The 25,483-nt window shown below is 44.5% G+C and overlaps 1 protein-coding gene across 3 annotated transcripts in view; it reads left to right on the forward strand.

Moving 5' to 3' along the window:
- Positions 1 to 22,458: 22,458 nt before the first annotated feature.
- The window catches only part of LOC119858292 (hexokinase-1), a 65,846-nt gene continuing 62,821 nt past the window's right edge, over positions 22,459 to 25,483 (forward strand). The window contains exons 1-2 of one of the 3 annotated variants that reach the window (XM_038408508.2): positions 22,503 to 22,831; positions 23,342 to 23,409. In XM_038408508.2, coding sequence (XP_038264436.1) covers positions 23,347 to 23,409 — 63 coding nt within the window. In that variant the 5' untranslated portion in view covers positions 22,503 to 22,831; positions 23,342 to 23,346. Of the gene's footprint in view, positions 23,410 to 25,483 lie in introns of all 3 variants that reach the window. The other 2 variants (XM_043519346.1, XM_038408507.2) reach the window with 2 other exon arrangements.

The following is a 25,483-nucleotide window of genomic DNA, read 5'->3' on the forward strand; positions in this document are numbered from 1 at the left end:
CAGCCTGTTTATCACACAGGGTGAGAATTTGTTAATTTATATCTTATCTATCTAGTGTGTTAAACTCAGTTTGAAGTTTTTGTTTATTTACTAAGGTAATCTGCTTTGATCTGTTTGCTATTCCTTATAATCACTTAAAATTTACCTTTTGTAGTTAATAAACTTATTTCTTGTTTATAACATAACCCAGTTTGTGCAATTCATATGGGGGGGTGGGGAAGGGGCGGCAAGAAGCTGTACATCTCTCTCTCCACATTGAGGGACAGGGAAAATTTTTATGAGCTTGCACTGTGTATATCTTTCTGTACAGCATAAGACAGTATTATTTAGGGTTTAATCTCTCAAAAGGGGTGTGCATGTGAGTGCTGGGTGAGTCCTCTCACACAGAGCTGACTTCAGTCTGTGTCTGCAGCTGGGTGTGGCTCTACCTGTATGTGTGTGCGTTGCAAGAGGCCAGAAAGCCTAATTCAGCAAAACCGGGAGAGGAAGTCCAGGCTGGTGGAGCAGGAGCGGCTCAGTGACATCCCAGTACATCAGATGGCACCCCCGAAGAGGGGGGTCCAACCTGTCACAGTGCTGACTAACACGTTTTAACTCGGATGATATTAAATGTGACTAGAACCTCATGTAGACAAGGACAGTTTGTGTTTTAAAAGTGTTGGTTGTTTTGTCCTCCCTGACATTGACTAAAAAGGAGGCAAAACAACCTTAATTCAGATCTTCCTGCTCTGATACCAGAAGAAATGGAGGCTACTGGAATAAGTGATATGCAGCAGCATCCTTAGGAGCTGCTAGGCAAATAGCTTGATATAGGCCTATCTACACAGGTATATGCTTATGTAAAGATTCTTCTTTGATTGCTGGTGCCTATGTGTATTCCACACAGGGGTGTGCATGCGAGACAAAAGAGACAGTGTGGGCCCATACCACTCTAGTTCATTCTTACTGCTGCATGACTTGAGTCAGAATCCTTGTGTTCACAGATTTCTCCAGCTTTTTTCTCTCAATAGAACCTGTAAATAGATATGTAAATAGTTTTTATATTAGTATAGCTTTTATATTAGTACAGTTAGTATAACTTGTTCTCCCCAGTACTGGGGACTCCCTTCCCATTGTCTGGGACTACACTCAGAGTTCTGGGGTTCAAGAATTGTGTCTCCTGCCCTTGATCCTTCTCTGAATCCCCTCCCTGCCCCCAGTCTGGAGGGTAAATTGTGAAAGAAGAAAGATCTCTTGGTAACCCCAGCTCCAAAACACAAGGACTGTCATCTGCTGGTTCAGTCTAGGGCAGTAGTTTTCAACCTTTGGTCCGCAGATCCCTGGGGGTCTGCAGACTATTTCTAAGATTTCCAAAAGGGTCCACACCTCCATTTGCAATTTTTTAGTGATCCGCAAATGGAAAAGGTTGGTCTAGGAGTGTGGTTCTGGACTTGGTACCAGCTGTTGTTGGTACCAGCTCACTTGTCCAAGGACTGCAGAACCATCACTTCTGACCATTGGAACTCCCAGACACTGGGATGTCTGGAGACATATAAAACACTGGAGGATATCTTTCTCCATTATCCACAGTATCTCATCCTCTCCAGCCTGGCCCTCCTGAGGGATGTTACTTTGCTGGAGGATGATATTATTTCAGTGTTTCAGGAGCTGTCTCATCTCCAACCATTAGGCAGGAGTGCCCTGGTACCAACGGCCCCACCATTGGAAGGGGAGCAATTTCAGATTTGGACTCATCAGATGTTCCAGCTGCTCCTCCATCCCTTTGGAGAGAGCCATGCCCTGACAGGCAGTCATAGCACCAAAGAATATCAGGGTTGGAAGGGACCTCAGGAGGTCATCTAGTCCAACACCCTGCTCAAAGCAGGACCGATCCCCAACTAAATCATCCCAGCCAGGGCTTTTCAAGCCTGACCTTAAAAACCTCAAAGGAAGGAGATTCCACCACCTCCCTAGGTAACGCATTCCAGTGTTTCACCACCCTCCTAGTGAAAAAGTTTTTCCTAATATCCAACCTAAACCTCCCCCACTGCAACTTGAGACCATTACTCCTCATTCTGTCATCTGCTACCAATGAGAGCAGTCTAGATCCATCCTCTTTGGAACTCCCTTTTGGGTAGTTGAAAGCAGCTATCAAATCCCCCCTCATTCTTCTCTTCCGCAGACTAAACAATCCCAGTTCCCTCAGCCTCTCCTCATAAGGCATGTGTTCCAGTCCCCTAATAATTTTTGTTGCCCTCCCCTGGATGTTTTCCAATTTTTCCGCATCCTTCCTGTAGCGTGGGGCCCAAAACTGGACACAGTACTCCAGATGAGGCCTCACCAATGTCGAATAGAGGGGAAACGATCACGTCCATTGATCTGCTGGCAATGCCCCTACTTATACATCCCAAAATGCCATTGGCCTTCTTGGCAACAAGGGCATACTGTTGACTCATATCCAGCTTCTCGTCCACTGTAACCGCTAGGTCCTTTTCTGCAGAACTGCTGCCTAGCCATTCGGTCCCTAGTCTGTAGCAGTGCATGGGATTCTTCCATCCTAAGTGCAGGACTCTGCACTTGTCCTTGTTGAACCTCATCAGATTTCTTTTGGTCCAATCCTCTAATTTGTCTGGGGCCCTCTGTATCCTCTCCCTACCTTCCAGCATATCTACCTCTTCTCCCAGTTTAGTGTCATCTGCAAACTTGCTGAGGGTGCAATCCACACCATCCTCCAGATCATTAATAAAGATATCGAACAAAACTGGCCCGAGGACCGACCCTTGGGGCACTCCACTTGATAGCGGCTGCCAACTAGACATGGAGCCATTGATCATTACTTGTTGAGCCCGACAATCTAGCCAGCTTTCTATCCACCTTATAGTCCATTCATCCAGCCCATACTTCTTTAACTTGTTGGCAAGAATACTGTGGGAGACCGTGTCAAAAGCTTTGCTAAAGTCAAGGAACAACACGTCCACTGCTTTCCCCTCATCCACAGATCCAGTTATCTTGTCATAGAAGGCAATTAGTTTAGTCAGGCATGACTTGCCCTTGGTGAATCCATGCTAACTGTTCCTGATCACTTGCCTCTCCTCTAAGTGCTTCAGAATTGATTCCTTGAAGACCTGCTCCATTATTTTTCCAGGGACTGAGGTGAGGCTGACTGGCCTGTAGTTCCCTGGATCCTCCTTCTACCCTTTTTAAAGATGGGCACTACATTAGCCTTTTTCCAGTCATCTGGGACCTCCTCCGATCGCATGAGTTTTCAAAGATAATGGCCAATGGCTCTGCAATCACATCCGCCAACTCCTTTAGCACTCTCGGATGCAGCGCATTTGGCCCCATGGACTTGTGCTCGTCCAGCTTTTCTAAATAGTCCCGAACCACTTCTTTCTCCACAGAGGTCACCTCCTCCCCATGCTGTGCTGCCCAGTGCAGTAGTCTGGGAGCTGACCTTGTTTGTGAAGACAGAGGCAAAAAAAGCATTGAGTACATTAGCTTTTTCCACATCCTCTGTCACTAGGTTGCCTCCCTCATTTAGTAAGGGGCCCATACTTTCCTTGACTTTCTTCTTGTTGCTAACATACCTGAAGAAACCCTTCTTGTTACTCTTAACATCTCTTGCTAGCTGCAACTCCAGGTGTGATTTGGCCTTCCTGATTTCACTCCTGCATGCCCGAGCAATATTTTTATACTCTTCCCTGGTCATTTGACTAATCTTCCACTTCTTGTAAGCTTCTTTTTTGTGTTTAAGATCAGCAAGGATTTCACTGTTAAGCCAAGCTGGTCGCCTGCCATATTTACTATTCCTTCTACACATTGGGATGGTTTGTCCCTGTAACCTCAATAAGGATTCTTTAAAATACAGCCAGCTCTCCTGGACTCCTTTCCCCCTCATGTTATTCTCCCGGGGATCCTGCCCATCAGTTCCCTGAAGTTGTCAAAGTCTGCTTTTCTGAAGTCCAGGGTCCGTATTATGCTGCTCTCCTTTCTTCCTTGTGTCAGGATCCTGAACTCGACCATCTCATGGTCACTGCCTCCCAGGTTCTCATCCACTTTTGCTTCCCCTACTAATTCTTCCCAGTTTGTGAGCAGCAGGTCAAGAAGAGCTCTGCCCCTAGGTCTCCTGGATGCTATCCCTCCAGATATGACTTCCCCAGGGACCTCTTGTACCTGATACTGTGGGGTCCCCCCACAAAAAGTTGACCACCCCACTTTCTCGCCCTATTGGGGCCCAGGGATCCCTATGGCAGGTGCCCATGACCTGTCCAGGAATTTTACCACACTTCTCCTTTTCTGCACCTACTGGAGCTGTTGGAGGATGAGGATATTGACCTGGATCCTCAGGTACTGATGGGACTCTCATCCTTGTCTCTGGATGAAGCACTCACTCCTTCCTCTCCATCTCAACTGGACAATCATAGGCAGTATCAGGAGCTACTGCAGAGGATTGCCAATGACTTCCAGTTACAGCTGGAGGAGATCTAGGATGCTCAACACCAGCTCCTGGATATTTTGTAACCTGCAGGCCAAAGTAAGGTAGCACTTCCAGTTAACGAGGCCATCACGGAGCTAGTTAGATTGGTTTGGCATACTGCAGCATCCTGCACTCCCACCCACAGAAGAGCTCATAGGTGCTATTTTAACAACTATTCCAGGCTGACGGACTCTGAAGACAAGCTTCTGCCAAGGCCAGAGCCCAATTTCAGTTCTTCATAGAGTAGGGTAAGTTAATGGCAAGATCATCCCTTCAGGCTGCAGTGGATGCAGCAGATATGGCATCTGGCCACTGGTATAGTCAGAGGAGGGTTTCTTGGCTACAGTCTTTAGATTTCCCCAGGGAGGTACAGAAATACCACACAGGACCTTCCCTTTGAGTTGAATCTCTTCAGTGAGAAAACAGATGAGTCCATACATGCATTGAAAGACTTGAGATGGACTCAACACTCCCTGAGGATTTACACTTTGGCCCTGAGGAGAAAACACCAGAGACGAGCCTATAGGCCATGGTCACCTCCTCCTCAAGTGTTCTACTACCAGCATCCCGCCGAACCTCTGTGGAAACATCAAAGGGGTCAGAGGCCTCACTTCTTGGCCCCCTTTACAAAGATGACTTCTACCCGTTCCCAGCCACCTGCAAAGGGCTACAATCGATGTCTTGGTTGAGATTTGCCTACCAACACTGATGACACTTACCTCTTTCCCCATTATTTTGAAGGTCCGTTTCCCACTCTTCACCCTCAATTGGCACTTTGATCATCACAGACAGCTGGGTCTTGGAAATGATCCATCAAGCATACTCCATTGAGTTCCTCTCCCTCCCCTCTCCTAAGTCCCCTTCCCAGTTCCCCTTCAGGGACTACTCTCATGAGGTGATGCTTCATTAAGAGGCAGACTCCCTCCTACAATGTGGAGTGATAGAGCATGTCTCATCTCAATATTAAGGGAAAGGGTTCTATTCCCCATATTTCCTCATCCCCAAAAAAGACAGAGGGTGGACACTCATTCTGGACCTTCTGCAACTAAACATCTTTATTTGAAAGTTGAAATTCAGGATGGTTACATTAGCATTGATTATCTGATGTGATTTGTGGCTCTTGATATGAAGCATGCATACTTTCATGTAGAAATTCATCCCTCTCGCAGAAGGTTCCTACAATTTATGGTGGGCCAAGAACAATTCCAGTTCAGAATTCTTCTCTTTGGCTAGCAATAGCATCCAGAATGTTTACAAAAGTTTACTCTGTGGTAACAGCCCAAATGAAACGTTCAAGTTACAAAGTCATCCTATAGCTAAACGACTGGCTCTTGGTAAATTGCTCCGGCTGAGAGGTCAAGTTGGTGTCGGAGTTTCTGCTTCATCTTCTAGCAGCCCTGGATTTCTGCATAAACAAAGAAAAGTCCATTTTATGACCCATGAGGATAATAAACTTCACCAGAGCAACACTGGACTCTGTTTCTGTGAGAATTTTCCTTCTCACAGAAAGATTTCAGTTAATGAGCAGCCTGATAGCACGGATTACTCGTAGACCAAGAATTTCAGTCAGAATGTGCCTCTTGCTTTTAGGCCATATGGCCTTGTGCATTTATAGATGAAGCATAATGTATGGTATCATATGATGTCTACAGTCCTGGCTCTGGTTGGGCTACTCACCAGACAAAGATCCCATCAACTCTAGAGTGACTGTTCCCAGCAGAGTCACTGTCTCCCTCACCTGGTAGCTAAACCCAGAGAAAGTGAGAGTGGGTGTTGCCTTCAACACTCCCACCCCAATGCCACCATCCTAACAGATGCTTTCCTTCTGGGTTCGGGTGCTCATCTGAACAACAAGGTACCTGGACCACACGGAAGGCCAGACTGCACATCAGTATATTAGAACTGAGAGCAATTTGCCAGGGTTGCAAGTGGTGTCAGACAGTATCACCACAGTCATTTACATAAACAATTTGGGTGGAGCCAGATCTCTTCCCCTTTGCCTGGAAGCAGTCAGGCTTTGGAACTGATGCATCAGAAACAGCATCACTAACAAAGCTGCGTACCTCCCAGGTTCTCAGAACATTTCAGCAGCCAACCTGAGCAGGTGCTTCTCTGCGGCTCATGAGTGGGAGATTGACATCTCTGTCCTGAGCAAAATATTCACTCAGCGGGGTACACCTCAATGGGCTCTCTTTATGTCCCAAACAGAAAAATTTCCCTGTACTGCTCCAAAAGAGCTATGGGCTATGGCACCCAGGGTGATGCTGTCCTGTTGTCGTGGACAAACGATCTCAGATATTCCTTTCCTCCCACTCCCCTACTACCACAGGTCCTGAGAAAGATCCGTCATGACAGGACTAGAGGCATTCTCCTAGCACCCAGTTTGGTTCCCAAAGTTCCTGAAAATGTTAGCCCTCCCCCAGTCAGGATCTGCCTCTTCCCGGACCCCCTAACTGTGGAGGGGGGTAGAATCCAGATTGCTCCATCTCATGGCCTGGTGTTTGGATGGGCATTGGAAAACAGAATGCTCCTATTCAGCACCTATTCATTCTATCCTTACCCAAAGTAGGAAAGATTCAATTAGGACCTGCTACCTAGCTAACTGGAGGTGTTTCTCTACTGGAGGAGCATCATCAACCTTCTCTGGGCACTGCAAATATTCTGGTAATTTTAGAGTATATCCTGGCTCTAAAAGAAATTTGGGCCTTTCCATTAGCTCACTGTGAGTCCATCTCACAGAAATTGGTGCCTGCCTTCCTCCGGTAGAACGACGTTCTGTTTTCACCCACCAGGCTACAGTAATAAGATTCGTGAGGGGCCTAGTCAGGACCTTTCCACCCGGGGTCAAACCTACACCTCAATGGGACCTCAATTGCATCCTGTCAATATTCACCAGACCACCGTTTGAACCTTTAGCAACATGCTACATGTCTCACCTGTCTATGAAAGTTGCATTTTTAATTGCTATTACTTTAGCCAGGAGAGTGAGTGAGTTTGGGAGCCTTCGTGGCAGATCCCTTTATCCTTTTGCCTCCATCCAAAATTCCTCCCCAAGGTTATTTATGAATTCCATGTCCACCAAAGTATCCCCTTACTTGTCCTTTTTCTGAAACCCCATGCTTCTGCAGAAGAGAAAAGACTGCATTGCCTTGACATCCGACCTTTCCTGGTGTTCTGCAAAGGACCAACCCTAACAGAAAATCACCAAAACTTTTTCTCGACATAGTAGAAAGATTGTGAGGTCAAGCAAGATCCTCTTATAGAATCTCTAAGTCGGTTTCTGGGTGCATCAGTGGGTGCTACAGGTTAGAACACATACCTCCTCCTGAAGGCACATCCCACTAGGGCACAAGCCACATCACAAACATCCCTGCAGGACATTGCAATGCTAGACACATGCAGATTGGCCACCTGGAACTCCAGCCACATGTTTGCTAGTTCAGGCTTCTGCTGCAGATGTAGCAGTGGGAACTGCAATACTGCAAGCATCTTTGCTGCTGGCTTCCTTGTACCCCCCTCCAGCCTGAGCACTGCTCGTAAATCATCCATGTGTGGAATACACATAGTGACCAGCACTTGAAGAAGGACTAGAGGTTATTTACCTGTAACTGGAAGCTCTTCCAGATGTATTGTCCCTATCTGTATTCTACTATCTGTTCTCTGTCCCCTCTGCTTTGGATTTTGTTGAATTTGTGGTAAGAGGAGGAACTGGAGAGTCACTGGTCTACATTGCCTTGTTTGTCCTCAGTTGGGAGCACGAGGAATGCTACTGTACATGTGCAGCCCAATGGACACTGCTTGTGAGAATTTTTGGACTTGGGCACATGGTGCACATGTGTATCCGTGTGTGGACTAAAGATAGGGACCACACATCTTGAAGAACTACAAGTTACAGGTAAGCAACCTCCATTTCCAATACAAACGTTAGTACGCAATAACATTATGAAGTTTTGGGATGTTCCCTGGAGGATTTTGATTCCAGTCAAAATTGTTTGACATTTTGGGGTTGGAGTAATCCTATTCTCACATGTCATGTAATACGAACTTTAGGGGAAACTGTACACATTGATCAGATGAGCATGCTGACATTTTGAAAGATAAGCACCTCTCAGCATTAAAAAACTCAGACATACATTTGTTGTTTCCTTTGGTATCATCTTTTGAATTGGCAGATTTCTGGGTTGTGGGTTGAGACTTTGAATTTTTTTGAAGGCCATGATAGACAGAACAAACTGAATGGAACTTGTTTATCCAAATTATGAAAGGGGCCTGTGGTATATGCATGTATCCAGGCAATAAAGGGCATGTTTTTGGGTGCAACATGTGTTTAGATGGATAGATCTTTCATTTGACTGACATGCATGCAGCTTTAATAAAAGCTGTCTTTGCTGTTCACTTTTGCAAACTGACCTCTTTGTGAGAGGTGAACATGAATGGCTGGAGTTTGGAATGTCAATGGAATGGTATGATCTTTGACTAACATGTGAGATAGGGGGGTCAGATTCTAACTCCCGCTTTGATCCTTTTGTATGGGGGCTTGGGAGGGGGAGGGAAGAGGTCGTCATCCCCAGTCAACACAGATGGCTCCTACACCATCCTCATTGCAGCCTACAGTATAGGGGATGTGCATGGCCAGAGTGTGGTATATTCTGGCTATCCCTAGCTGGCAGATGGTCCCTTCAGAGGATGGGAGCTGCTCTAAACTACACATGGGACCAAGCAGAGAGTCAGGGAACTATAACTAGATCCCTGAGAGTGACCGTGTAAGCTGGATGCATCAGGGAATCTGGTATGAGATTTTTGTTGTTGCTGTGTCTGCACCAGGCCATTACTGACCAATCTTTCAGGTTCAATGTTCCTTTTCAATATACATATACCTAGTGAATAAGTTCTGGAGAAAGGGGTTTGATTAGCCGTGTTAGAAAATTGTCTTATTTATGCTGACTAGGGAATGATCAAACAATTGCACTCATTTTTGGCTTAACAAAAAATTTTAAATAAGTGAGGATTGTTGTGATTTAATTTTAACTTAATTACCAGTTTTGCTCCATACCTTACTGCAATGTCACTAAATCAGTAATGCTGCCCCAGGAATCACCTTACATAGCCCATCGAATTCTTGTTAAATGTACAATTGATTTAAAATATTCTGCGATCTCACTATTTGTGCACAACCTGTATATTTTGCAGTAGACACAATTCTTCTAGAAAGGACTGCTCATGAGTGTGGATACTTTACTTACTGCTATCTCCACTGAAAAAACATGGCTAATTTTAATTCCTCCCTTACCTTACCTCTTCTACATCTGGCTCCTCTGTAATAGCTTTTTTTCTTTCTGTAGAAAGTTGGCAAATGATTCTCCACCAAATGCATCCGATGAAGTGAGCTGTAGCTCACGAAAGCTTATGCTCTAATAAATTTGTTAGTCTCTAAGGTGCCACAAGTACTCCTTTTCTTTTTGCGAATACAGACTAACACGGCTGCTACTCTGAAACAAATGATTCTCTGACGCTGTTTTATGTTTGACCAGCAGGGGAGGCTTGTGCACAAAAAGTTAAATTGTTCATGTCTGGAAAACGTATAATGTAATATCAGATCTGTGACATTTAGTAGTGTCTTAAATGAACCGACTTTCTTGACTTAATCTGAAGTTGAAAGACATTTTGTAAAAACAGCCACTACAAAACCTGTTAGACATTTGAGCGCTGGCCTGAGGCTACCATTAGGCCTTTCAGAATTATTAGTACCCTCCTCTGTGAATCCATACAGCATAACTTTGCTGTACAGTATGGAAGCTGTAACTGTTGCACACAATTTTATTTCAGAGAGTTCTGTTTTCCCCCCCTTTCTAATCAGAATGTGAGGGCTCGGAGAAGTGAGATAGGTGTTGCAGATCTTTTAGGCCTAGATCCACAACAGGATTTAGATGTGCAATGCTCAGTGTTACAACATGTAACTTTCAGGCTTCCTGTACAATGCATGGGAGAGTTAGGTGCCTAACCCTCTATCCTTGGAAGCAGTAACTGAAAAAGACTTGGGGGTTGTGGTGGATAATCAGCTGAATATGAGATCCCATTTGGATGATGTGGCCAAAAGAACTAATGTGATCCTGGGATGTATAAACAGGGAATCTCAAATAGGAGTAGAAAAGTTATTTTACCTCTGTATTTTGCACTGGTGCTGTTGCTGTCGGAATACTGTATCCAGTTCTGGTGCCCACAATTCAAGAAGGATGTTGATAAATTGGAGCGGGTTCAGAGAAGAGCCACGAGAATAATTAAAGGATTAGAAAACATGCCTTATAGAGATAGACTCAAAGAACTTAATCTAGTTAGTTAAACAAAGAGAACATCCAAGTGGGGTAATTTGATTACAGTCTATAAGTATCTGCATGGGGAACAAATATTTAACAATGGGCTCTTCAATTTAGCAGAGAAAGGTGTAACACAATCCAATGGTTGGAAGTTGAAGCTACACAAATTCAGACAAGAAATAAGGTATAAATTTTTAACAGTGAGGATAATTAACCATTGGAACAATTTACTATAGATTGTAGTGGATTCTCCATCGCTGACAATTTTTAAATCAAGATTGGATGTTTTTCTCAAAGATCTGCTCTAGAAATTATTTTGGGGAAGTTCTGTGGCCTGAGTTATACTGGAGGTCAGACTAGATGATCACAATAGTTCCTTCTGGCTTTGGAATCTATGAGGAAAACAAGAAGTAAGGGACTCTCAGAAGCCAGCCAGCAGGCTGAGCAGGAGCTGCCGAAGCTAGCCAGTAGGAGATGCTGAGGAGATAAGGGTTTGGCCTAAGCCCTGCCCCACCAAGGTAGTTGGGCACCCATATTGTCTTGGGAATCACAGCTGTGAACCCTCTCTGGGAGCTAGGCACCTAAGCCAGGTCAGCCCTTCCTCACAAAGACAGAAGGACACCCCCCCCACACACACCTCCCACCCCCATTCATAGCCAATAACCCGTGACTAGGGCACTCGTCTATTTGCAGATCCCCACTCTGCCTTAATTGGAACAAAGACTTGAGTCCAGGTTTCCCCTATCTGGAGGAGAGCCCTAACAACTGGGCTATTGGCTATACTGGGGTGAGTTTCCCTCAGTCTTTCCTGTTGAAGCTCTTCCACTTTGTATATGTTAAATATTCACTGCAGCAGGGATTTGAAATTGCATTTCCCATTTCCCAGGGAGTACTCTAACCATTGGCATTACAGTTAGTCTCGTCCTGACCCAATAACTTGTTAATGATTTATACGAAGTGGACCAGCTTCAACAGGAGAGACTGAGAGAAGACCTGTGCCAGAATACCCAATAGCCTGGTGGTTTGGGTGCTCACCTGGGATATAGGATACCTGGTCCCTGCTCTGAACGAAGCAGAGTGGAGATTTGCAAACAAGCCTAGACATCCCAGGTGAGTGCCTATCCAGTAGGCTATTGGTTATTCTGGGGAATACACATGCACATGTGATCATGCCAGTCAGTCAGCCCCAAAAATTCCTGAACTGGTCACCTCTGGCTGTCTTGTGTGTGAGGTCCAGTCTGGTAGGCATGCTCTGAGAACACTTGTTGGATTGAACCCCACAGGTGAGGCAGGCAAGGGAACATCTAATCTGAAAACTCTGCTGGGGCCTAAGCATGAGCTAGGTTGACACTGAGCTGCTTAGCGTTGTCAGGACTTGGGCAGTTTTGCACCTACCCACCAATTGAAATTTAGTGCACCTAGGGGACTTTACTGGCAGGAATTTAGATTAGATGCCAGGGTTAGATGGCAGCTGAGTGGGGGTTTTGAGGATCTCAGTGGCATGTAAAGTTGGACGTAAGTGCCTAAATCTCTTTTTGTGGATTTAGTGCTCAGTGCCCAATGGAGCAGACTGCAGTCCTGCTGCCCTGGTCTTGTGGTGCACCTAAGAGGATGGCTGCTGACCACAATGCCTGATAGGGGCTTATTCCTTCACCCACTTACTTCCCTGGTCCTTCTCACATGAACAGAGAGCAACTATACCCAAAGTCCAAAGGTGCAAACAATTTGATGTTTATTGGGGTGAACTTCCAGCAAGCATGATTCCAGTTTCTTCCTTAGTGTCCCCCTTCCCAGCTCTGACACCTCAGAGCCTTATCTGTGTCCCTGTTCCCATTTCCCCCCTTAGCAAAACATGATTCCCATTCTCCCCCCCCCCCCCACTTCCTGATTGACTGCAGACTATATGGTAAAACTTGAGTTCTGCTTAGCTATACCTTAACCAATCATTTTCCTGAAATTTAACTAACCAATTCTAACATATTGTAACATGATTATGTAACCAATTATATCCCACCACCTTAATTAGTTTACACCCAGGAAAATTAATTATACAGCAGACAGAAACAATCACAGAACCAGACAGAGACCATGCAAATAAACAATAGCAAAGTGGGAACTATAATGACAAAACAATACAGAAGTGAGGATTTCATATCCCAGCTATTGATAAGTGAGTTTGTGCCAGACAGGATGCTATCAAACTAAGTTTCCTTTTACATCTTCTAGGCACTTCCCTTTCTCTGGAGGCGATAGGCATTATCAGGACAGGATTGTATTCCTAACAGCCCAAAGGCCCCTGATTTCAATGTGACTGGTTTGGAATGTGAAGAGGTGACCGGTCGCTTCCCAGCTTATGGCTGCCTCTGCTGCTTAGCCAAAGGCCTTAGCCTAAGCACAGGGCCTCAGACTGTCACAGTAAGAGAAGGCTCTTACACCGGCAGACAGTGATTTTGATTCTTTCTTTTATACCTCTAGAACTAGCTAAGTGATAAGAATACACCTAAATTCTTAGAGTATAGGCCTTTACAGACAGGCCTGAATATCTATATCCTAACAATGACTTGGGACTTTGCAGGTTAATTCCCAGCTAGAGTTAAGGATGATCACAGGGTGGTATTTCTACCTGTGAGCTAATTTGGTTTGCAGGGACAGATTACTCTCTCTCCCCTCAATCCTGACACTACAATAAACTTCATTCATCCAAGGAGATTAAAGTAGGATATAAACAAACATTAAGATTCCTCACCCTGTGGAACCATTTTAGTAAGTAAGCTAAAGGCCAGCCAGGGTCATTGACTGGCCCAAGTTCAGGGCAAGCTTGCCAACCCCTAGCATTCGGGATTCTGCACAATTATAGTATGACCCCACCCAGGTCTTATTCTGACCCTGCTGCCTGCTCTCTTCCCACACCACCAATGACCAGCTGAGAATGAGCAGGACGATGTGGGAAAGGAGCTGCCCTCTGGGAGCCAGGATCTTTTTGGGACTCAGGAACCTGTTGACAGCCAAGTGGAGAGGCAGCCCCAGTCCTGCCCTGCTACGACAGACCCTGATTCCTACCCCCTACTGAAAAATCAGATCCCATGGAATGAACTTGGGCATGTAAGTACCTATTATTGTTGGCGGATGTGAGCTAGGAGTCCCATTTCCCTTCCCCCTTTCTGCTGCTTCAAAATGGCTTCCTCCAGCGTGGCGCAGGCACAATCTGTGGCCCATCCTCCTGCCCCGCCCTGTGGCAGATTTGAATAACAAAGCATTCATTTGTGCAAAATTCAACAGTTTATGGAGGCAGAGCTTTTAGGGAAAGAAATGTGGTTCGTTTTCGCAGTTTACATGAGGTCTCAGTGCACATTGCATGGCTGGTCAAGGCACAGACAATGCTGCTTCCCATGGGTACAAATGCCCTGTAACATACACTGTAGTGGACAGTCATTGCAGGGCCCTATCTATTTTCCTCTGCACTTTCTCCGAGTCTGCAGGGGAGATATAGCAAAACTTTGAACACTGAGAAACAGCTTGGTTTTGTTTTGCACATTATAGGGAATAGCACCCCCCCCCCCCCCGCATAGCTTGCAAGCCCTTCCACTCCTGCAGCACTTCTGGGGGACAATCCTGGTGAATAAATTCACAGCGTATCTTGGTGGTCTGTCCTTTGCCTTTTAAATAAGACCACCTTGGCCTCCTAGTTACATACCTCAGTGTAACATCATTGAGTGTCAAAACATCTTAAAGAGGATGTAGAGGGGATTACTGGCCATCTTGCTCCCCATAATCTCCCTCCTTTACGCCTCTGAGGCCATAGTAACACCTCCAGTGCACAAACAAAGCTTCGAAACCAAACTTGGAACATGGGTCCAATTACCCCACCCCACCCTTAACAGCATGAAAACAGGTACAATAGACTGAAATCCCAATGCACCCAGCACCATTTGTACACATAGACCACTTATCTCTGTGTTCCCCAAAGAATGGGAAGAGTCTCAGAGGTAAAGTCACATATACATACCAAAAAAAGCTATCATGACTTGTTTGGGATATGAACCATAAACTGTTTCCTCCCCTGCTGCCACAGCACCTGCAAAAACCCAAGCTGTCAAGGACAGAATCTCTACCTATTGCTGACAGGCTGGCCAACCTGAAGGGGAGAAAAAGGAAGACTCGGGATGAGGTGTTGGTAGAACTCATGGCAAAGTCACAAAGAAAACCAGGCTGGGTCGGAGTTTGGAGGCTGTACATGAGGACCCAAAAGGAGAAAGAAATGTACCTCCCCCAGGAGATCATGTCAGTGGCCGAAGACAGTGTTGCAGTGACCAGGGAAAGCTTGGCTGTGGCTAAGGACAGCATCACTATGGGAAAAGAGAACATGGAAAAAGTCAGAGAGATGCAGAGGCAACTCATAAGCCAAAATACCCTCCTGCAAAACATGCTGCTGCTAGGCCAGTGGCTCTGCAGTCCCTTAATTTGGGACCCAGTCATGCTCTTCAGCCCCCAGACAATGCTAGCTACTGGGACCAGCTGCTCTTGTAACCTCTGTGCCCCTGCTACAGTGCTCTCAGAGGCTCCCATTCACCTCTCAGATCCAACCTCTGGGCACCGGCAACACCAGCACCTGGGAGTCCAGCTCTTTTTCAGCCACAGCACTCAACTCCAGAACACGTGCAGATGAGAAGTGCCAGAGTCAAGGTGTGTACTCACTCTTAACTTTAGAGAGACCCTATTCCACCAATTGTTGTATGTGAAATGTTCTCATTGTTGTACTCTGAGCTTTGTTTGCACTGTTGCAGAAATTAAAGGTTTGCATATAGCTGGTGACTGAAGACGGCTGATTAAATATATTTCCAAATACAAAGGTATATTCTTCCATTGTCATTAAAATTTTATCTGTTTACAATACATCCACTATGAGTTGTCTTTGCACTTAACACAGAAAATCCTTTAAATAAAGCTGAAATAATTCAGAAGGCTTTACAAAAGCACATAGGGAAGTTTAAACACAATACCCCAGTGCACACAATGTCTGCATCCCAACATGTCCACCATTGGCTGACAGGTTTATGCAGTAGACTCAAACTATGAACAGTAGGCATCCCTGACAGAATTCCCCCTGGTGTTTGTTCTCTGTGGAATGTGTTGTTGGCTTCTCAAACCTCCAAGCAAGTCTTTGCACCTCAGCCATCAGCAAGGTTTTCCTCCTTACTATCACAACTATTGTGTAAAACACAACATGCAGTGGAACCTTTTTTTTCCTGCTACTTCCAACCTATTCCATTATCAGCGCCATCTGCTTTTCAAATGGCCAAGTGGACACTCGACTACCGTGCTGCAGCTTCTCAGGCAATAGTTAAAATATTCCTTCCTTCTGTCCAAGCAGCCTGCACGTCTCTTGAAATTAGCCAGGGCATCATTGGAATAAGTTGGGCCTCCCAGAATAACCGGACCAACCTTCACACCATTAATGTCCACGTTGCTCCTCTGGGCAAACAGTCCTTTCTCCATTAATTTAAATAGTACTGCATTCTGAAGGATCCTAGCATTCTAGACCCTCCCAGGTCACCTGCATTTATGTCTGTAAACCTCCTGGGGTGGTCCATCAGTCTTTGGAGCACCATGGAGAAATACCCCTTTCTGTTATTCATTCTGTACCCTGGCTCGGGAACGATGGGCACATAGGTTCCATCAATTGCCCCACAAGAGTTTGGGAAGCCATGTGTGCGAAGCCATAAGTAATCTCCTGAGCATTACCCAGCCTCAATACCTCTGTTAGACAGCACCTTATTAATGCCATAGCAGACCTGCATGAGAATGGCCTCAGCAGTTGATCTCCCTGCCTGGAATTGGTTGGCTACAGACCAGTAACATTCTGAGGTGGCCAGCTTCCAGATGATAATGGCGACCTGTTTCTCCATGAGTACAGGACACCACATATTGGTAGTCTGTTACTGAAGCTTCAGGGTCAGTTCTGCACAGATCTCAAAAGAGGTAGCCTTCCCCATCCTTATGTTCTCTTGCTTCGCCTGGTCTTCCCAGCTTTGCAAACCAATCCTTTCACACCAATCTATGCTGGTTTCCCAGTTCCAGAAACAGTGCTGAATTCTGTGTAGGTGATCCAGAAACCAGTCCTCTTTTTCCAGCACCTATTTCACCCAGTGTTCAGTAATATTTAAAGAGGAAAATTACCTGTTAAGTGCTATTATTATTATTATTGCATGCAGTGTAGCTGTAGCTGTGTTAGTCCCAGGATATTAGAGACACAAGGTGGGTGAGGTAATACATTTTATTGGACCAACTTCTGTTCGTGAGAGAACAAGCTTTTGAGCCACACAGAGCTCTTGTCTCGTTGTTATTGTTATTGAGTTTGTTTGGAGTTCTTACTTATCAAACTCATAAAATAATTCTTTACTCGTCAAACTTGGAAAAAAGGAGGGAGGGGAATGGGCTGATAGTGAATATGCCAGTCTTGCTGTCTGAACAGAGAAGGATTAATTCAAGCAACCACTCTTAAACATTTTGTCATATGTGAAGCAGCTCATTATATTCCCTCTACTGGAACTTATAAATGCAGCCACAAAATGGATGGGCAGAAGGGGAAAAAGAAAAGGAGTACTTGTGACACCTTAGAGACTAACAAATTTATTTGAGCATAAGCTTTCGTGAGCTACAGCTCACTTCATCGGAAAGATCACTTCCTTTTGCAAATTTAGAAATCTGATTATCTGGCACTAAATTCTGAGCGAGAGGAGTCTTTGGGAGAGGAACTGCTCTAGTTGGGGAGACTGTACAAGTCTAGATAAGCAAGTAGGAACAAGAAAGCTCTGGTGTATGTAAAAAGAATCCCCTGCTCTTTAAACACAAGATTGCTGCTGGCTGCTCAGTAATACAGCTGCAGATTGGGCAGGGCAATCCCCCCTTCTCCTTAAGCATGCTTAGGGGAAATCAAGGATGTATGCCCAACCCCCTCCAAACAAAAGAGAAAGGAATAAGGTATGCAGATCAGTGAAACTCTTGATGGAAGTGTCACAGGAACTGAGCTTATATAAATACAGAAATCTAGGGAATGCAATCCTACTCATTGAGGCTGACTTGCCCAAGATAAAGGAAGATAAGCCTTGCAAAGGAGCCTGAGAATTCTGGTTAATGCAAACAACTGATTTCACCAGAATAGCTCTGAAAAGGAAGCCAACACCTGCAGGCCAAATATTAATTACTTGGCTGCAGTAACTGACTTCAATGCAAACATTGTCAAGGCAGTGTTTCAATGTCAAGGCTGTCTTTAGGGAATTACAGGCTTTCTCAGTAACATCTAATGTATTCAGCAAATGTCCCCATATTGTTAATTGCAAGGAACCTCCTTCTGCCTCTGGTAGCAGTCAATTCAGTGCACATATTCTGGCTTCAGTCACTGGAGGTTGTTCTAGTTTAAAGTCAGTGGGAGCTGTGCATGCACACTGGAGAGTGAATTTGCCCTTCAGCATGTAAAAAAGCTCTGACTCTCCAACATACCCTTTCTAAAAATGTTTTCAAATCACTATTATTAATTATTTGTATTACTGTAGCATCTAGGAGCCCCAGTCATGGATCAGGAACCCATTGTGTTAACTGCTGTACAAACATAGACCAAAATATAGTCTCTGCTCCAAAGAGCTCACCATCTAATTACGACTGAAGCATCTATTAATAGGCAAATTGGTGACTTTTGCTGTGTTTGAAACCTTTTCCTCCTCAGTATAGATAATATATGAATTATTCAGATATTATGGTGATAGGAGCTTATAAGACCCTAGCTAGCTAGTAGGTTTCAGAGTAGCAGCCGTGTTAGTCTGTATTCGCAAAAAGAAAAGGAGTACCCGTGGCACCTTAGAGACTAACAAATTTATTAGAGCATAAGCTTTCGTGAGCTACAGCTCACTTTCATGAAGTGAGCTGTAGCTCACGAAAGCTTATGCTCTAATAAATTTGTTAGTCTCTAAGGTGCCACGGGTACTCCTTTTCTTTTCGCTAGCTAGTAATTAATGTAGCTTATATAGTGCCTTTTGATCTGCAGATCTCAAAAGACTTTGTAGACATTGATTGCTTACATTTTAAGCCTCACAAAATTTGAAATGAGTTCGGGATGATGTCCCCTCCGGTAGCCTTTTCATTTCATATTGCTATTCTAGCAATGGCCAGTATTTTGGGTTATTTACATAATGACCTCCACTAGATGGTGAACAATGAGAAATAAGTTTGTTTTCTTCTCATTTCCTTTCCTGTCTGGTCAATGGTGACATCTGCTTTGCCTAGCAGAGCAGAACCCTACTAGCAATACTGCTTGGGAAAATCAGCCTGCGGACAGTGATGAAGTGAGATAGTTTCAACTCTTTTCCTTGGACTAGAATACGTTGCCTCTGTAATGCACCAGCAATTCCCCCAGCCATAACTGAAGTCCCAGTGTGGCTGCCAAATCTTTGTCTCATGCTGAGCAGCATACTGCTAGCAAGCCACAAGGCCAGATATTATGCTGTTGCTGTAAGATCAATTTAAGTGAGCTTCTCATTTCTATATGTAGTAAGATCTCGGAGCACAAAATCGGGTATCAGTTGTCACCCAGTTAAATGCTTGTTTGTGAGCATGCATGTGTAGTGGAAGCTTAGTGACCTTTCTTTTGATGTTTGCTAAACAGTTGCTGCAACCATTCTAATAGTTTAGGGGGAGATATTTAAAAGGCATAAATGATAGTTAGATGCCTAACTCTTATTGACTTTCAATGTAGGGGAGTAGAAGGAGGATTAGATATTTAGCTTCCATTTGTACCTCTGAAAATCACCCTTTTAGATTATATTTTTGGATAAGGGTCACTCTTTCTTGCGGGATGGGAAGGCAGTTGTTCATTCCTTGGTGAAGTCCTGGCTATATATTCCTTACGTCTCCCCCATCTCATTTTAAGCTTCCTTATCTTCAGATCTTTGTGTTACAGCCAGTGTGTCTCTGACTGATGACTCTAGTCTACAGGATTTCCTTCGGAGTCTGTCTACGCTGTTCTTAAATTGGTTTAGAGGTCATTGATGAAAAACACAAGGCAGCCTGCTCCCAACAAAGTTGAACTTCCAACAACTTTCCTAGTCCCTGCCAGAACAAGGGACAGTAATGAAAGGCAGTGGGCACAACTTCCAGTGACTTTTAGAGTAGTGCAACTTTAATCCAGGGAAGAAGTTGGCCCTTGGAATCAATCACCGTGAGGCGAAGAGCACAGGCATTAGGCCACCAGCTCGGCAACTTTCAGTCTTTTAAGTCATTAACTCCTTCACGGTAGCAGCCTCTACTACGTTGCCTTGTGTGCAGGTGAAAAGCAAACTGTCAAAACACAGTGGAGTATAAAATTAACTCTAGTGGCTATTTTTCCTCTAGCACAATCTCTAACTGGCTGAAACGCTGCTATCTCCTTCAAAGATTTCCAAGTGAGGTCTTCTAAAAATAGCTGTGACTGTTCATTTTTAACATGTACTTTTACTCTTCTGACGTCAAGGCAAATTTTATAAAAAAACAAACAAACCCCAAAGCTAAAAATGGATTACCCTTTTCTGTGCAGTTGTAAAAATATTGATAACACCTGAAAGGTTCGGACACTGGTCTAAACAACAAGTTTGAAATACCCAGACTCTCAAGAGCTTCAGCTTCATATCCCAGCCCTACATCCTTGGAGCTAGGTACATTGGACTAGACTTGCTTGTGCACTCTGGCTGCTCTGCACTATTCTAGTGGCTCTACAGCCAGCCAGGTGTACGCATGGAAAGCTTTGCTGGGCTAGCTGTATCACTACACTATACTGGCAAATTGCTCCAAACTGTCATTTGGTGGTGCAACTTTTTCCAGCCGAGTGAAATAAGCTATTCTGGAAAAGTGCATTTTTGCTGGCACAGTTATGTTGGTCACACCTCATCACATCGCTGATTGACACAGCTGTGCTAGCATAAGTTAACAGGAAAGAACTGGCCTAAGCAGCCATAAACCCAGGTTATCTGTCTGGTTAAACTGAGTTTATGGTTGGTTTGTGTCACTGGATTGGTGCAAAACTGGAGCATACTGGTGAATAATCTGGCCACTAGAGTGTGGTAGTCATATGAGGCACTTCAAATCAAAGTTTTGTCTGCTTTCTATAGTCCATACAGATCCTACAGCATGTTCCATAACGGTAGGGGTTTGTCCTGCTGTCCTTGGCCAAAACTCCCTCTTACATCAAACTCTTACGCCGGTTACTTGCTTCTCTCTACCTTAGAGCTGGCTGTGTTTTGAAAAGAAAGTTATTGTAGACATGCAAACGTCATCTTTTAAATTCTTCTAAAAATTGCATTGCGGTGTTCTCCATTTTATTGGGAATAACCCGAGAACATAAACCATCTTTATATCTGATTTTTGTTGGTCACATTAGCTGGCCTGGTCTGTACTATTTATAAATACTATCTGAATAAATACCCCAAATAATCTTTGACACATGATTTCTGACTAGTGGCTAGAAGGCTTCACTCATTAGGGAGCTAGCAGACAGTATGAGGTTTTAGTTACATTTTTCACAGTAACAGCTAGATTTTTAACACTGCTAGTTAGGACAAAGACTGTAATTATTCTTCTTCGCCTTGATTGTAAAATGTGTCCAGCATAAGAAGGTAGCTGCCCTCTGAATTGAATACACGGCCTTGATAAACGAGGGAGCAAAGGAATGCGGTTTAGCAGCTATTCAGAAGTAGCCAAATGACTTGCAGGAGCTATCAAGTGTGACAAACTATGGTTGCAAACCTGCCAAGATTCATTCACTGGCAAGGAAGCAAACTTCTTTTGGAGTAACTATCATGCAGCGTCTAAAATACTTCACCTCTGTGATGATGATTTTCTAGTGTGAAAGCTTTTCAGTTATAACTTTATTTTGAGTAGTTTATTTTATGTATTTATTTATTTTCTGTAATTATTTACACGGCTGCCGGCAGACAGCCCTGAAATTGAACAGGCGTACCGGTGGCACGGGCGAGACTAACGCATGTATTCGACAGGTTTCAGAGTCACAGCCGTCTTAGTCTGCATTCGCAAAAAGAAAAGGAGGACGTGGGGCACCTTAGAGACTAACACATTTATTTGAGCAGAAGCTTTCGTGAGCTACAGCTCGCTTCAGCGGATGCACAAGCTTCCGGGGGCTACAGCTTGAAATTGAGAAAGCTCGTGGGGGGCGAAGCTTCGGGACCCCACTGGAAGGTAAACTTCCACGTTAGGGACTTTTCTGCTGTTTGCTTACGCGTGTATCCCTGGTTTCAGAGTAGCAGCCGTGTTAGTCTGTATTCGCAAAAAGAAAAGGAGGACTTGTGGCCCCTTAGAGACTAACAAATTTATTAGAGCATAAGCTTTCGTGAGCTACAGCTCACTTCATCGGATGCATTTGGAGAAGTGAGCTGTAGCTCACGAAAGCTTATGCTCTAATAAATTTGTTAGTCTCTAAGGTGCCCCACGTACTCCTTTTCTTTTTGCGTGCATCCCTGTCATCCCGTTTGATACCTGCCGACACACCCTGCAGCCCTAATCCCCTAGGGAGGGCGCAAGAACACCCCGCCCCACAGGCAGTAGCACAGGGCCCAGGACTGATGCAACGGCCTCCCTGCATCCAGGCCACGAGGGCGGGGGGGGGGAGGGGATGCTGGGCGTCGGCGGGACACGTGACAGGGAGCGGCGCAGCCCCTACCTCCTCGCCCCGCAGCCTGCCTGCCTGCCTGCCTGCGAGCCCTGGAGGAGGAGGCGGCGCGGGCGGGCGCGCCCACCGGCCCGCGGTTTCCTTTCCCGCTCGCTGCCAAAGTCAAGCCCCCCTAATGGCGCCCCGCGCAGCTGCGTTCGCGACGCGCCCTGCGCGAAGCGGGCGTGTGAAAAGAGCGTGACCGCGACCCGCGGAGGCGGCCCCCTAGGCTCCTCCTGGGTCGCAAGCATCCCTGTCACCCGAGCGCGGATCCCGGGTGTTCTGTGTGTTCCCGCCGGTCCTTCCCCTGGGCCGCGGGTAGTCACGGTCTTTTAAGTGCAGGAATTTCCCCTGGCTCGTCTTGCCCTCGCTGTAAGTGCCATGCCCTTTGCAGGAAGTGATGGCAGCGGGCTCGGTCACTTGGGCTGCAGCTTCGCGTAGCCGCCAAACAAGCAGGTGTCCCAGCGCGCTTGAAATCACTAGCGTACGTGGGGAACGTGCAGTGATGTATCATTTTGGGGGCGCAGGGAAGCCCCCCCTCCCCTCTTTTCCTGCACATCGGCTGTCCATCACAGTGCCGAGGAGGCTGCTTGTCTCTTCCCCAATACTGCAGAGCCCTCCCGTAACAGCCAATCCCAGCGCAGGAAGTGGGCAGGTTTTACTGTGTCACTCTCCCCTCAATGGAAAAACCCTCTGCATCCTTTTTTGCTTGGTGGGGGGAGAGGAGGAAGAAGCAGTTCCCCTGCAGTTTAGAAGCTTTTCGTGCAAAGGGGGAGGAGAAAAAAAAAAAAAAGATTCTTTAAATCGTTCCTGTGAGAGTTGTGTTTGTGTCCTGACTGCTTTGGTGTTCAACAAAACCCTTCAATTATCTTACTTAATCAGACAGGATGATAGCTGCCCAGCTTCTGGCCTATTTCTTCACAGAATTGAAGGATGATCAGGTCAAAAAGGTAAGTCAGAAACCGAATATTTTCACCCCAATGGCCAATTTATTTTTCATAAAGATGTCTTTGTGTTGTCAGTGGCCGACCTGTGCTTCCGCTGGATGAAAATATTTGTTAGAAAAGCTGAATGTAGCAAAATCGGAAATACTTGCTTTAATAAAACGAATGATCTTGTCTAGTACATGTGGGGTGTCTTAGAAAATCAGTGGAGCCTTGAGTTTGTAAAATGTGAAGGATATAATCCCTAAAAAGCTGTGTAATATGCTGCAGTGTCCTTGAAAGAAGGATGTAGATGTCATTTCTCCACTGAGCAGTCCCTTCGGGGCCTTTGTAGAATAGTATAAATACATGAATACACTCAGTCAGTCTGTCTCATAATATTTGGCTGTATGAACGGTAAATGTGTTTTATTACACTGGGAATTCAAGGCCCAGGCCAATTATTATTTAAAAATTAAGTTATCTTAACTGTAATTTATTCATTTTTAAAGTAGAGCCCTAACCAACAAAATCTGCCTATTTCTTGTTGTTAATCATTGCTAACTAAAAAGATTACTTTAGAGTGAAAGAACTGAATTGAATGTAACATTGAAAATGTAGACTGATAATTTATTCACAAATTTGAAGCAATTTATTTGTATTCTTATTAAAGTGGAAAAATAGGGTCACAAGACTTTCCGCTAACGTTATTTTACACAGTTATGCTTTGTCCCCATGTCTCATAGGTGGTCCCTTAGAGAGACGGCCCTCTATATAGAGGTGAAATATTCTGTTTTTAATATCATCAGAATAATGTCCTTAGGTCTCTTACAGGAGGGGACCTAACATTTTATTATACTAGGTGTAGCGCTACTGTGGGTGTAGGCTATAAACACAGACTTTGCAGAAATATTAAAGAAAAAATATAAAAGTTTCCTTATGCTGCTGAATTTGTAATGACTGTAAGGTATTTTAACTACATTTGTTATAGTTTTGTTGTCGGTGTGTTGTTGCAGCCTCATTTAAAAACAAAAAGAGCTCTAATTATCAGGAAGTCAGTTCCACGTGCATCACTTCAATATGTTTTTTCATTTTTTGCTCTTTGTAAACAACAGCATACATAGAGGTGGTCACTCCTTTTTTATTAGTGCTTGCACAGATGTGTCTTTCAAGAATGTGAGTTAAAAATAAATTCAAGTCACAAACAATTTTGGATTTTATGATGTCACTTATGAATGTATGGGCCAACAGTAATACTTTTATAGTGAATTGACAGAGGCTGGAAATTGTGTTTAAAAGCATGATTTTTAAGCACTTAAAGGGGAATGTTGTTGTGTGCCAGTTAGTTGCATGGTGTTACTGTTTAACAGCATAGTACGAAACGGGTGTGGCGTTCAGTGTTAATAGATTGTAAAACAGTATTACCTTATTTCTGAGTATTACTGGTTGCGTGGGCGTGATGGTTTAACGTGAAAAGGAAAAGCACAGTAGTTTAGTTGAATAGTTAGGAATGCTGGAGATCTTGGTACTAGGCCAAAAAAAAAAAAAAAAAAAGGTTGACTTTCTCTTTCTGAAGAAGCTCAGTGCCATAGCCTGGAAGATTCCGCTGACCCTTTCGGTGCCACGTTTGTCCATATTATGTGGATTTGGGGGGAGAAATGGGGAGAAGGAAAGAGGAATATTGTTAAAGGTGCATGTAAGATTTTTTGTTAAACTCTGAATAATGTGGCCTTGTCCTCTTCTGTTAATGTTACAAATGTGCATTTTTGTAGTAATATCTGAGCTTGTCTGCCTAGACTAGGGAAATTTGCACCTGTGTGACTAGATTGATGTTGCTACATTAGTATAAATAGTCAGCGTAGATACACTGCATTTGTGCAATTTACCCCAGTAACTAGCCAAGATGAGTCACATTGGTGCATGCCACATCTTACACTGGTGTATCACATCCATGCTGGGGTTTTCTCCTATGTAATTACATCAGTGCACTGGTAACTACACTAGTGAGCAAAAAGCTATTCTCCCTCTCCCCCCAGTAAAATAAAATAAAATAAAACCCCAATAAAAACTCCAAACTCAGACAGAAAATCCAGTTAGACAGG

This window comes from Dermochelys coriacea, chromosome 7, assembly GCF_009764565.3.
Source record: "Dermochelys coriacea isolate rDerCor1 chromosome 7, rDerCor1.pri.v4, whole genome shotgun sequence".
NCBI lineage: Eukaryota > Metazoa > Chordata > Testudines > Dermochelyidae > Dermochelys > Dermochelys coriacea.